Raw genomic sequence first — 14,539 nt, 5'->3', positions numbered from 1 at the left:
CCTCACTGCCGCCCACTCGTCATTCTCATCCCCGCCCCAGACACAATAAATTATTTGAGATTCTTTGAGAGCTACCATCATGACTCCATTGTCTTGTTTCTCCTCCCTCTGGTCCCCTGCTCTGTAACTGGGCTGGTTCCTGGGGACCCCAAGGCTTGGCCCAAGGGTTCCTTCTCTGAAAAACCTCAGATCCCTCCTGCACCCTTGGCTGGAGTCCATCTGAGGCTCTGGGCTAGTTCCATCAGAGCTGGAAAGGCTCCACCTCTCCGCCCCCTCCCACAGGTCATTCTCAGAGAGCAAGACTGCATCACAGTCACTGCTGTGCCCCAACACTCAGTGTAGCTCCAGGCACACAGAGTGACTTAATGACAACTGAACAAAAGGACTTAAAGAAATAATGATTCTTCATCTACTTTCTCAGATAAAGATTATGTTTATTTTGTGCATATAATGTATCTTTGTCATTATAGGGATGAAAGTTATTAAATGTTCTAAGGGCACTGGGCTGTACGTGTAGTTTAATGCAAATACAAAATCCATGGAAGAATTTTTTAGACTTTAAACCAGTCTAATAATTGATAACACTGGCCAGCCTTGCTGAGTTCCACCCCGTGCTTGGGCCGAGCATCACAAACATGATCACAGTTAATCCTGACAACAATCTACTGAGTAGGGACCATTTTACAGATGAGAGAACTGAAGCACAGAGAGGTCAAATAACTTGCCCAAGGTTACAGAGTGAGACAGTAAGAGAGCTGAGATTTGAATTCAGGACTCTCTGTCTCCGAAGCCCTTGACTTTAACCACAAACATGAGATAAGTACAATCTAACATGATTTTCAAAAATAATGCTATCATATTTTTAATGAACATATTGTTTGCATATGGCAACAAACAAGAGGAATTGTCCTCAAATCAAAGGACGTCAGCAGGTGACAAAATTCTTTTTGGAGCTAAGTGCTTGGAAGAGCTCAGCTGCCCTGAGGTAGTAGATTTTTGCTTCTTACTTGAAAGTGAGAATTTCTATTATCCTCTCTCAGTTTGTCCTAGGAGCCCAACTCACGTCAGAAACAGGAACGTAGGTCTGCAAGGACTGCGTACCTGGGTCTCCTTTTCCCCAATTTCAACTTCTTGTTTCCATTTATAATCTGTTAGTCATGCACTATTTAACACATGCAAATCTCCTGAAAGCTGCCTCAAAATCTTTGTAAAACGAGAGAAGGTGTAAATACATCAATTAATTAATCAATCCTTCAAATAAAAAACTTAATTCAAGCTTCTTAGGCTCCTAAAGACACAAATGTGTACAGAAAGTGGCATCTGGCAAACATAATAAAATATCCAAAACCAACCCAGTTAAGGTCAAGGCGATGTAGCCAGCTGATGAGTACATTGCAGGCCGGCTGTAACAGTCACGGTGGAGACGAAACCAGCTCAAGGCTCTGTACACCCCAGGGTGGCTGACTGAACACACAGTTTGTCCAATGTTTCTCTAAGTAGAGTCTATAAAATTTAAGTTGTCATCACACTAAGTGCTCCCTGGAGATAGACATTGTATCTCTTATCTCTCTTCTTCAAGATCTCAATCAATGTAGTTTTCACGGAGGAGGTGCCCCACAAATTCTCACTGAATCAAAGTTTACCAAGTACCTCCTGAGTGCTAGGCTCTGTGAGGGCTCAGTGATGCCCTGAAGGACAAGGTGATTCCACACTCTCATGTGTCTTCCAAGCTATTGAGTGATCCGGTGCATAAGTAACTGCTCAGAGGCGTGCAGTGGATCCTGTGATAGGGATAGTTATCAGGTTCCACAGATCCCTGGAAAGGAAGAGCCTGGAGCCACAACCAGAAAGACTTTGAATGCTATGTTTATGATTTTTGGATGAGGGTGAAGGGGAATACTGAAGATATTTTGGCTGAAAGTGAAGTCTTAGGTTGGTGTTTCAGAGAGAAAAACTGGCGAGGGCATGGAGGAAGGCTAAGAAGGCAGAGGCAGAATGATCCAAGTTCAGAGGACCAGTTAGATGGTGGGATGGTTAGTTTTATGTGTCAACTTGGCTAGGTTACAGTACCCACTCATTTCATCAAACACTAATCTAGATGTTGCTATGAAGGCATTTTTTAGATATGACTAACATCTACAATAGTTGACTTTAAGTAAAGGAGAGCACCCTCAAAAACGTGGGTGGGCCTCACCCAATCAGTTGAAAGGCCTGAAGAGCAAAAACTGAGGTTTCCCAGAGAAGAAATTCTGCATCAAGACTGAAGCATCAACTCCTGCCTGCGTTTCCAGCCTGCTGACCTACTCTATAGATTTTGGGCTACAAATCCCAGTACAGAGCAGTTGAGGGATGGGAGGGATGGGCTGGTGAGACAATCAATAAATCCATTAAATGCTCCTAACCCTGTAATTTTGTGCAGAGAGCACCCTGTGCTTTGGAAATAATTGTTCTCAGATTTTGATTTTAGCTGAACTGTTCAGGTTGCCCAGAGGGAAAGAACATTCCTAATTCTAATAAAATAAACTTTTATTTTGTTATTCCATTAAAAAAAAAAAGGCTCCACAATTGTGTAAGCCAAATACTTAAAATGAAATAAACCTCTTTGTGTGTCTCTGTGTGTGTTCTGTTCCTCTGGAAAACACTGACGGATACCGCTGGTCACTGAAACTGATATTAATGTAGGAGAGCTGTGGCAGGAAGGTGCTCAGGCTGTGGGCCTCAGAATGGAAAGAAAAGGAAAGGAGTGGAAACAGAGGGGACAGGAACATGTTTGACGGGGTGGACACAGGGAGGTGGACTGAGGGAAAGATAACTCTTGCTGGTGGACCCACGTGGCTGAGCAGCTTGATGAGGACGCGCTGAGTTAAAGACCCCTGGAGGATCTACAGGTCCGGATGGCCAAGCATCAGAAATCTGAGTCTAGAACTCTGGGCTGAAACCAGGGCTGGGCATTTCAGGCTCAGCAGCAGATGGAGGCACACCAAGGCTACTGTGTGTGGTAGCCCAGGGAGAAGTTTCAAGTAGCAAGGATGACAGAGGACAAGACCTTCATGAGAAGGCCCCCAAAGAGAGAACAGAGAGAGTGTGGGAGAGCTGTGCGGGCCACAGGAGCAGGGCCACTCAGGAGGAACCCGTTCTCAACGCCCAGTACTTTGGAGAAGGCGCTGAGATGTTGGAGAAAGTTTTATTTGAAACTAGAAATTTGCTTTGCTTTTAACCTCTGCTCTCAGGGGACTATTATATTGTTATAAAAAAGTAGAAGTTAATCAGTAAGTGATACATGCTTTATAAGAATATTTTAAGATGAGTTGCACAAGTGTATTGATTGTCATATTCCAACTAGAACACCCACTAGCTGATCATAAAGTACCTAGCGATTAGGTAGCGAATGTACTTCTCTAGGCCATGCCTTGGATATATTCACCTATTTTGATGATGGATTCACACAAATGGCAATAACAAGAAGACCCATGCAGACTCCCACACAGCAATAGATAGTTGCATCCAGCGGTTACTATGCAATTGGGAGAACCTGACAGGATCTGAAGGTGTTTCTATTCCTCCAACTTCCCGTTAGTTGTAAACTCTTAAGCAACCTTACCTTCTGACTGTCTATAAAATGTCGAATCACTGCCTGAAATACTTCCTTCATTCTCCAGGTTCACCTCAAAAAAGCTTCCTCCTAGAGGAGAGTTGGGGGAGAATATGATTATCAAATGTCTTCAGTGAGCATTCACGCACTGTGTCACTGAACTGGCAGATCACCATTGCCCACTTTGATTAAGTTAGCCTTGCAAATAGGTTTAGGGAATCACTGGGTTCCATAGTAATGCTACAATTTTTGACCAATCACATTTTTCTTCTCACACTGATTCCCAGTGTAGCATTGCTGCCATCTCCAACTTTCCAGTACCTTCTGCGGAGGCAATGTGGAGTCAAAGACAGAACAATAGATTGAAGTCAGAGACATATGAGGTCAGTTCCTGGACCTGCAAATTACTAGTTGTGTGACCTTGAGCAAGTTACTTAATCTCTCTGACACTCAGTTTCCTTACTAGAAAAAAAAAGAATAACAAGAGCACTCTCCTCATGATGGGTGATGAGACAGTGCATTCTGGTCTTTAGAGGCAGTCCATGGCATTGACCCAAACAGTTGCCTTTAGCTAAGGATTTAACTGCCATCATTCTCTTCTGCAGAAGAGTCCATGTGAAGCAAACCCAGACTGAGACAAGGTAAGCCATGGCTTTTGATCTTTTAAGGTCCACTGCCTCTTCTGTGGTCTTCTCTCAGTTGAACACACAACGCTTGTCTTCGTTCCAGGCTGAGAAGAGCAGTTGGTTAAGCCGTTTTTAAATTGGAGATTTTTATTATATGTGTTCACATATTATTTCACCAAATGAGATCTCTAAAGATGGGGAAGACGGATTTTTTTTAATCACTGTATTGTATCTCCAGTACCTAAGATAGCACCTACACAGCAGGTGGCTCAAAAAAAATTTATTGAATTTGATGCTGGTGGAAAACATTATTTAAGAGAACCAAGAAAATAAACATGGTTCAACATACCTTAGCTCAAAAGGGGGCAAATGCCATTGATGACAAGTCAAAATAGGCCTTTGATACATATAATATACCCAGCGCTTCCTTGGATGGGTTGTCATGGGGGGTCCCACGTGGGAACTCTAAAGGTAATTGCTGTAGGTATTTGTAGCAGGTTTAGTAGGCTGCTACTTTTATGAAACAAGTTGTTGGTTTGCAGCCTGTCACGGTAATTCACTCTGACCATATACCATTCTCTGTGTTTTCATGTTTTTCATTTTTCCTGAGGAAGATTAGCCCTTTGCTAACATCTGTGCCAATCTTCCTCTATTTTTTTTTTATTCCCCCCCCCAAAGCCCCAGTAGATAGTTGTATGTCATAGCTGCACATCCTTCTAGTTGCTGTATGTGGGACACAGCCTCAGCATGGCTGGAGAAGCGGTGCGTCGATGCACGTGCACACCCGGGATCCGAACCCGGGCCGCCAGCAGCGGAGCGCACGCACTTAACCGCTCAGCCACGGGGCCGGCCCAATCTTCCTCTATTTTATATGTGGGTTGCTGCCATAACATGGCTGATGAGTGGTGCAGGTCCGCACCTGGGATCTGAACCTGTGAACCTGGGCCGCCGAAGCGGAATGCACCAAACTTAACCACTATGCCACAGGGCCAGCCCCTGTGTTTGTGTTTTTTTACCAGACTTTCCAAAGGCCTGAAGTCCACTTACACTAGGTCTGTGACTTTGAGGAAGTTACTTTCTCTCTCTGGGTCTCAGTCTCCTCACTTTTATAAAATAAGGCTTTAGGCTAAGTCACCTCCTCAGTTCCCAGGCTATACATCTAAGTGCAATATCCATGAGCACCTATCAGGTGCCTGGCCCTGGGCTGGGTGTGAGGGTACATCAGTGAGCAAAGCCAGAAACCCTTGCTGTCCTGACAAACTTGAGAGTCTAGTGGGAGAGAATTCATTAATCAAAAGTTTATATAAACAAATGTAAAATTATAGCTATGTTAAGTGCTCTGATTGGGTGGTTCACAGAATAGTGAAAGTGTTCAGCAGGGAAGACTGACCCAGACAGTGAGTAACCAGCCAAGGTGGGGTGGGGAGGTGGGAGACAGTCCAGGGCAGAGCAAACAGCTTGCAGAGGGACAGGCAGTAGGGGCAGTAGGGTGCATCTGGGGACCTAACAAGAGGCAGTGCGGCTGGGCTGCAGAGAGGAGAGGAAGCACGGGGTGAGATGATCTGAAGACAGAGACTGCTCAGGTCAGGGCGGCCACATCAATGTTGGATCTTTATCCCAACAGCCACGTGAAACCAGTGACCCAGCCAGACCTGTGCTTCTAAAAGCGCCCTCTGGCTGCTGTGTGGAGAACAGCTTGGACAGAGGAGAGGGTGGGCGTAGAGTGAGGAAGGGCAGGAAATGGAAGCCACGAGTGCAGGCTGCTCTCTGGAGCGTACCTGTGATGGGAGAGAGCACGGAAGGGCAGGAAGTGGAGGAAAATGTGCAGTCCCAGAAGGGTTTAGGAAACAGGAGAGACTTGGGCATGTTTACAAATCAATAGGAAGGAACCAGCTCAGAGAGAGGTTGAACAAGCAAGGAGGAAGGGCTGAGTGACCTTGAGACCTTCCTGGAAGGTGATGGGGATCAAGTGCAGAGAACAAGGGGAGGAGCAGGCAACAGAGCAGGGGGGACGATGGCTCCACTTCAGCAGCTGAAGGGGGTGGATGGCCACAGACAGCACTGGAAGGGGGCTGACGAGGAAGTCCCTGCCTGGTCTACACTGCCTGCCCTGAGAAGGAGGCCATGAGGCTGTCTGCTGAGAGAACAGGGAGGGCAGTGAGGAGTCTGAGGAGAGAGGAGAGGATCTGCAAACACCTGGGGAGACTGAGCTGTCTCAGTCAGAGGATGAGCTCTGGTTTTGCATGATTTTAAATCCTCTAGTATAACATCTCTCCCTGTTTCCCTTTAAATTTACTGGTGGGAGCTTCATCATTATTTAGGATGATGTGATTTTTCCAAGGGCAGAGCAATTGAACTGTTCTGGAAAGCAGTGACGCAGCAGCCAGACGACAGCATCATAGCTTTCGTGAGCTGGAGGAACCTCTGACTTCATGTGGCTCAGCATTTTCAAAAGACCAAGTTTGTCAGTCAAATCCCAGAGGAAAGGTATCATAGACTTTTCGAAGAATCATGTCAAAAATAGATATAGAGTGTTAATAAACAAAAGCAGGGTTTATTTTTCCCATTTTATTTATCCAATACTAAATAAAAGCATATATTATTCATCCAGTTGTCTAGAGATTAAGTATATTAATAATGGCTACGTTTATCTTTTCATGTAGTGCTTCTTTGTAGGATAATTGCTAAAAATGCCATGCTGGATCTATCAGGTAAACCATGTGAGCACTCATTACCATTGGACATTATATTTTTTATAAATTTATTTACTTATTTATCTGACTTCTTGACTGGCATGTTGGCTCTGAGATGGCAGGGTCTTGCCTGTCTTGTCACCCCCAACTCTTAAACCAGGTGGACACATAGTAGGTGTGCAATAAATGTTTACTGAAGGAATGAATAAGTCTTCGATAAATTTATCTGACAAAACGAATGGGTCTCTGTTTAGGCCTAACCTGGTCACCTGATGGGGCTGCAGGAGGAGTAAGGCCAGCTTGGGAGGGCAGGGAAAGACTGATGGCAGTGCAAGGTGTGCATGCGATGGGTGACCCATAAGATTCTGCGGAACAAATGAATTTTCAATGGACTGAGTGTTTTCACGGCAAACTACACTGGTCCATGCAGTGGGATGTTTCATAGGTAAAAGCAGTTTTGAGAGTCCTGGAGCATAGCACATGCTGTGCACACTGGAGATGTTGCATGTTATGTTCTGACAATCAAAATTCTGCAAATAAGTATCCTTAGATGGAGTTGATGGGACCATCCTATTCAGAACTCTGATGAACAAATCATAGTGAAGTTCTAGCTGAGATTCTCAGGCTTGGCGCTCCCTTAAAATAACCCAGGGAGCTTTAAAAACTACCTGTACCAGGCCCACCTTCACAGGTTTGGGAGTAATTGACTGGAGGTGGAAGGTGATCCTGGGCACTGGGAGTTTTTCAAAGCTCCCTACATGATTCTAATGTGTAGTCAGGATTAAGGAGGGCAGATGACAACCACACAAGGGTGTTGGGTGGTAGGAAAAGCTCATGCTAATAACACCCCAGTCATCCACCATAGCCAGGAGACCACCTAAGCACTGGAGATTTCTCCATACTTGAGGTGTAACTAAATTTTCAGTGGTGTGTAAACTAAATCTCATGGTTTTATGATCATGACTTGAGAGGTTTGAGTGCCATCTCAAAAATTGTCTCCTGTCTGCTTGTCCTCATGTTTATTAAAAGGAAATCTTAGTTTACATGGAGATACTAATTATATTAAAGCAACTGATTCTAATACTTTTATGAAGTGACTTGGTACCCACAAAATGCTTTTTAGATTGAACTAGCATAGTACTGAGGACATAAGATGTTCCAGGCATTGAGACACGCTTTGGGAACACAGAGATAAGGAAGCTCTCGCCTCCACATGGTCCAGCAGGAGAGCGGCTTTGTAAACCATCACCTGAATGCAGTGCGATAAGTGCTGTGACTGAGGCCCCGATGAAGGAAGTGCTGAATCACAGAGGGCCCAGAACCCAAATCTGCTTCAATCATGGCAGATAGTTGTTCCCAGCAAATGATTCTCCTTTGAAAATGGCACTTGAAAATTTCAAAGCCCTGAGCTTGCCCACTTGGGATTTGCATCCACCTACTCCCCCTGTGGGGCCTTAGGAAGAAAGGGAAAGAAACAGGAATTGTGCTCTGTTCTATAGGATTCTCCACATGCGTTTGCTTTTTTCCTCAATTTGCATAAATCAGTAGAGAACCCCTATGAGATCTGAACTTGGTGACATGTACAGGGGTACATGAAGCAGACCTGAGGATGTAAAGAGAGGAAAGAAAAGATGGGATGCAAATGAGTGAGCCAATTCTATGCTGGAACTTTCTTAAAATATCTCTTTGGGTTGAAAAACTACTGTTAACACCATTACTTTTAAGCTTTCTTTTTTGCCTCTATTCCAAGAGAAAAATTTTTAGAAAAATCCGTAAAGAGAAGATAAAAATAATATGTGGAAACCTTCGGCACTGCTCTCTTAGCTACGGGCTTCCTGAGTAGTTTGAAAGACAGAGATTCTAACAGCTCCACAAAAGGCCCTAATGATTCTCTGTGTTGAATGCTTCCATCCTATTTTCCCCCTTGACTCAGTGGCTGGCACATTTTTAGATAAGACACAACCACAGACTTTATTGAGAATACAACAATGTAAGATAATGAGGGTGAAAAAGCTCCAAATGAGATGGATGAGATTTTTTTCTTCCCTCTTTCTTGTGGATAAAAAGCATTTACCTGTGTCAGCAAAGTGATGAAAAAATCTGCCTCTAGACAAAAAAAAAAAAAAAAAAACCAGCCTTTTTGGAGGACGTGCTGCTCATATTCTGACAATCATTTCTTTCTATTGGCTGGTCTAATAGAACTAAAGAATATAATTTCTCATTCTAATTACATTGGTTGTCTTAACTGATTAAAAACAGCATAGGTAGGATTCATCCTTCAAGCTTCCTGGGATGAAACTGATACTTTCCTAACTCTCCAATTACATCAAATTCTGGGCCTGGTATGAATAGAATTTTGGACTAGGAAGGAAGGGTAGTGGAGGGCACATCCTCCGAGTGCAGACCTAGTCTACACAACCAAACAAAGATGACTTTCCAATGTTTTAATCACGAGGGGAAGATGATCAAGGATCTTTAAATTCTAAGGATCCAGAATTAAAATGTCCACAATTTGCAGAAATACTTTGGTCCTCCCAGCTTCTAACAAATCCAGCCCAGTGAGGATGCTGGAACCAAAAGACTCAAAACTTAGAATCTTTGGTATATGTCCTTCTATTTCTGCTCCTCACTAGAGCCAGATATTTAAGTAACTTTCTCTGTCCCAGTTAAGTGTGCCCCAGCATACAGGGCCCCTAAGCTAGGCCTTCTTCTATCCCATCAGCCCACCACAGACTCCTAGAATGGCAGGCACCCAGTGTACCTAGAGTGTCGAAGCACGCTCCACTCTCCAGCCGGTGTTTCCTGTACAGGTTCTTCAGGACCTTGGCACTGCCAAAGCGTTTGAAACGGCTCTTCACATTATTGTAGAACCATTCCAGAGACTGGGTTCTCAGAAGCCTGAAGAAAACACAGAATTAGAAAACAGAAAACTTGAATTAAAAAAATAGAATTATTAAATTGTGGATTGCAAAGGTTGCCACAATACTTTGCAGCTCCTTCTATCAAGATGTGGAGTTTATTTCTCTATTCCTTGAATCTGGGCTGGCCAACTGCTCTGACCATAGAGAGTGGTGGAAGTGATACTGTGGAGTCTTGGACCTTGCACCTTCCTCTCTTGCTGCTCCTGGAAGTCCTGCAACCCATCACCATGTGAACAAGCCCAAACTAGCCTTTGGGATGACGACAGACACTTGGCCAAATCACCTCTCCTTGCCCCAGCCAATATCCAGCCAACCCCAGAAAGCGAGGAAGGCTATCGACTGCCACTTGACTGGAGATGCATGAGCGACCCTAGGTAAGACCAGCAGAAGAACCATCAACTGAGGCCATCCAAAGAGCAAGCTGATAAATGCTTGCCATTTGAAGCCACTAACAGATACATCTGTATAAGAGCAGGCTTTATATTTGACCCTCATACTGCATTAACAATATTTCTAATTCAGCTTGGGAGCATAAAAAGCACAAGTGAGACACTGGGTCCTACAGCAAGTTCTCCAGCCTCTTATTCATTCCTCCTGAAGCACTGTGGGGAAGCAGTCTCCTAGTCACGGCTGTAATGGTCACTACAAAACACTGACATGATTCTTCTCTTTTCTGCCCGATAAGAGCATATTTCTAAATCCTTTTCATTTTAAGAATAGCTTTTGTTGTTATTTTTGTTATTATGAATGTAATAATGCATACTCATTTTAGAAAATTCGGAAAAGCAAAATGAATATAAATGCTTCTAATTCAATGGAGGAACAAGCACACATTTAGCTGCTCTTCCTCCCCAGATGCCAGTTAAATGTGAGATGATATCCAAAGGGAAAGAAATCTATAAAAATGAAGAATAGGGGGAGAACAGAATCAGAGATTTTGACAGATTTCTGGAAAACTGAAAGTGAGTGATAGCATGGAGATAACAGAATGTTGTCCCGCAAAACAGACAGAAGAGATAGGAGGTCCAATTCGAAGTTAGTTGGTGCAGAGAGCAGGACTGGATTACGAGACAGTATTCAGAAAGCTAATTTAATGGTTGTGTAGACAACAATGAGGGCTCTTGGCGCCATCCCTATTCCCAAACAAATGGACATTGGTCCAACAATGCTTTGTCCTAGGACAAAAATAGAAAGCAATTCTCTAATAAAATTGAACAATCTACTTGAGGGGCACTCGGACTTCAACAAGGGGATTACCAGCTTGCAGTGAAACCCTCCTTGTTTGGCACTGGGGGAACTCCCACATGCCTACCCACAAGATACTATCCATGTACCCCAAAGTCAAGCCTGCTAGTGGCCTGCCTGGCTTACAAACTTGGAGCTCTCTGCACTAATGTCACCCTCTTTGGGAGGCCTTCCTTGATTGCCCTAGCTAAAATACTAAATAGCTAAATAGCTACTAGCTATTTTAGCTAAATAGCTAAAATACTAAATAGCTAAATAGCTACTAGCTATTTTAGCTAAATAGCTAAAATACTACCACCAATTCTATCCTCTTGCTCTTACGTTCTCTCCCTATATTTCTATAGAGTGATTTTCTGTACCTGTTGTTTAATTATATATAACTCATTATTTATAAGATAATACACTAATATGTTACTTAACAATTATTTGTTAAATATTTTATTATCTATTTCCTTCTCTCCAATAGAACATAAGTTCATGGAAGGCAGGTTTTTTCCCACTCCTGCATCCCAAGTTCCTAGACCACTGCAGTGCACATGGTTGACACTCAATAAAATCTGGGACATGGTGAATGGACACTGTTTTAAACATATTTTTTCACTTAATATTCCTGAATGACTTTAATGTTGTTGAATGGTCTTCCCCCACAGCATTTTTAGTAGCTCCAGAGTTCTCCATAGTATGAACACAGCGGGCTTTATGTAACATTGAATTTATCCCATTTCTTTTATTACTAAAAACAAGTCTGTGATGCATATGTTGGCAGCTAAATGATTTCACATGTCCACAACTGTGGATTCTAAAAGCAGAATTGCTGAGTTCAAAGATGTCAGTCTCTCAGAAAGCTTGTGCCAATTTCACTGCTCGCCCATGGTGTGAGATTCTGAAGTCCTCAAAGTGGCCTCACATTGAAAAGAAACCCCCGATGGAGGGGCCAATATCTCCATGGCAAAGCCTACTTCTGGCTCCCAGTGCAGCGTGGGAAGGAAGACAAAAGGCAGAAGGCAAGCATCATCTCCTCCACTTTGGTTTGGGAGACAAGATGGCCTTCAGAGGCTGTCTTCTTCATTGAGGGAGAAAGGCAGCTATAACACAGAATGTACCAGATGTATCATCCCTTTTATATAAAACTGCACTAAATCATCAGTATCATTGCTATTAATAAAAATGAACACAATTATTTGAGTGCTTGCTCTGTCTTCAGCACTGTGCCAAAAGCTTTCCCTGAATCACTGCATTTAATCGTCCTGGAGTACAGTGCAGTAGGTGAGGGGCTGGGTGCTAAGGCAGGTTGGGACTGCCCATGTCCTGGCATTTACTACGTGTGTGGCTATAAGCAAATTATTTAATTGCTCTGAGCCTCAATTTCTTCATCTTCAAGATGGGGATGATGACAATATAAGGCTGCTTTGAGGATTAAATGATATAACACAGCAATAAGAAGCCTGGCACAGTGTCAAGGCTCAATAGTTTCTTATAACAACTCTCCAAGGATGAGTCCCATTTCTATGGATGAGTAAATCGAGATGTAGTGTGATGGTCTTGCCCAAAGGAGCAAGTGCCTGAGCAGGGATTCAAAAATGGGAGCTCAACCATGCACATGCACCCAATGTGAAGAGTGACTGGCTCTCTTTAGTGTATTTGCTTATAGCATTTTAGTGTATTACAATAAGTATCTGTCATTTTTATAAAAAGAAAAACCCATAAAGCTATTTTCAGAATTTAGAGTAATACAGCAGAAAAGAAAAAAATACAGAAGACTTTGTCCTTGGAAATCATAACCTCTGGGCTTATGATTTATTTGATAGCTTTAAAAGTACAAAATAAATGATTCTAGAAGATAAATATTCTCCAGGCTGTGTCTTGTGCACACTGCCCTGCTTTCTAAGTAGCTGACCACCAGGAAGGACCTGCTGCAGGGCTCGGCTCAGCAGATGAGAGGGTCCACAGTGGTATTGGTGAGGGATAGTTACTGAAATCCTCATTCTTCTGGCTCAAGGACATTTCTTTCTCTTTTGGGACACTCATCCCTCCCCCTCAGCTGAGTCTATGCTGTTCTCAAAAGGCTGGCCTCGCACCCTGGCAGCCATGGAGGTGGTCACGTGACCAGACCTGCCAATCAGGGTGGAGGTGGAGGCTTTTCCTGTTGCTTTTGGAAGGAGGTGCTCCCTTTCTGCTGGGCTGGCTCCATGGCAGAAGCCTGGGGCTCTTGGGGCCATCTTTGTCCTCACTTGGGAGATATTCGTGGTTTTCTGAACAAAAGCAGATCTGACAGTGGGAAGGGACAGGATCCTATCGATATAGTTTGAACACCTGGATCTACTCAAGCCCGAGGTCAACCCTTGGACTTTTCCATCACACGAGCCAATAAATTCCCTCTTTCATTTAAGCCTTTTTGACTTGGGTTTCTATTATTTGCAACCAAGAGTTCCTAAAAGTTCAAGCACATCATAGGATGAGCTCTCCAATCTTTGGTTATAACAAAACTCTATGGCATTCAGAAGCACTTTACTGACCTCTAACATGGAATGCCTCAGCTTGCTCAAGGCTTGGAGTGGAATCAGGGCACTGCCCTGGGGCTGCTGTGAGGTGTCAGTGAATCCTTAGAGAATGACAGGCAGAACCACAGCCGGATTTAGAGAGCAGAAAGCTTTTTCTTAAGAAGTGATGTGTGTTTTAGCTTATGTTTTGACTTAGAGTTAATGAGGAAAGCTTTTCTGGAAGCTCCAGGGAAGGCTCAGTCATGATTACCCTCATTTGATATTACTGCTTTTATTTCGCTTATTTTAAAATTCATGGCTCAGAGGAAACTCACAGGATGGACGTGGTTCATGGGGCAGAGGTGTGAGGAGAGGGCTGTGAGGACGCCAGCACCCAGGGTGGACTGGCTATGTGTGCTTCAGGGTTCCCTGGCCCACCCTCAGGTCTCCAGCTTCCACCTGAACAGACATGACCTCAGGCAAGGGTAGATGAGAAGGAAAGGGACTTGTGTCAGCATCCTGCTCGAATGGAAGGCAGAGTGGAAGCCTGCATCTGTGCATGGATTCCTTCATTTGTTCACTCATTCATTCTTTCATTCTCTCACTATTTATTGAGTGCCCTATGTGGCAGGTTCTGTGCTAGAGACACAGGGGGTGACAAAACAGATAAGGCCCCTAACCAACAGTGCTGACAGAATAATTTCCTCAAAAAGTGCAGAAAGAGTCATGAGATGGAATCAAAAGCCAAGACAAAGGCATCTTGGAAATGGCCGGGCTGTGTCCCACAGGCCTTGGGTTCCAGATCATTCCCACAGATGTATGGGAAATTGGAACCAATCTGCTCCATGTCTCAGGCATTTTTCTTAACGATGCCCAAACTGCTGCTTCTCAGCTGCAGTGAACACCTGGGAGAGGTGGCTCAGGAAGCACGGGAGCCACCCTCCCGGGGACGAGACTTGCGGTAAAAAAACTTTCCAACTTG

At 43.8% G+C, this 14,539-nt stretch overlaps 1 protein-coding gene across 4 annotated transcripts in view; it reads right to left on the bottom strand.

Moving 5' to 3' along the window:
• Positions 1-14,539, bottom strand: part of MYRIP (myosin VIIA and Rab interacting protein) — a 353,398-nt gene that overhangs the window by 78,329 nt on the left and 260,530 nt on the right. For all 4 annotated transcript variants that reach the window (XM_004419542.3, XM_087430764.1, XM_087430763.1 and 1 more), the window contains exons 4-5: positions 9,673-9,809; positions 3,602-3,682 (exon numbers count right to left, since the gene is read on the bottom strand). In XM_004419542.3, coding sequence (XP_004419599.2) covers positions 3,602-3,682; positions 9,673-9,809 — 218 coding nt within the window. The remainder of the gene's footprint in view (positions 1-3,601; positions 3,683-9,672; positions 9,810-14,539) is intronic.

The sequence above is a fragment of the Ceratotherium simum genome, chromosome 5 (genome assembly GCF_057802395.1).
Source record: "Ceratotherium simum simum isolate JZ-2026a chromosome 5, ASM5780239v1, whole genome shotgun sequence".
Lineage (NCBI taxonomy): Eukaryota > Metazoa > Chordata > Mammalia > Perissodactyla > Rhinocerotidae > Ceratotherium > Ceratotherium simum.
The sequence above is the reverse complement of the archived record's forward strand: the minus strand, read 5'-3'. Positions and strand labels throughout refer to the sequence as shown.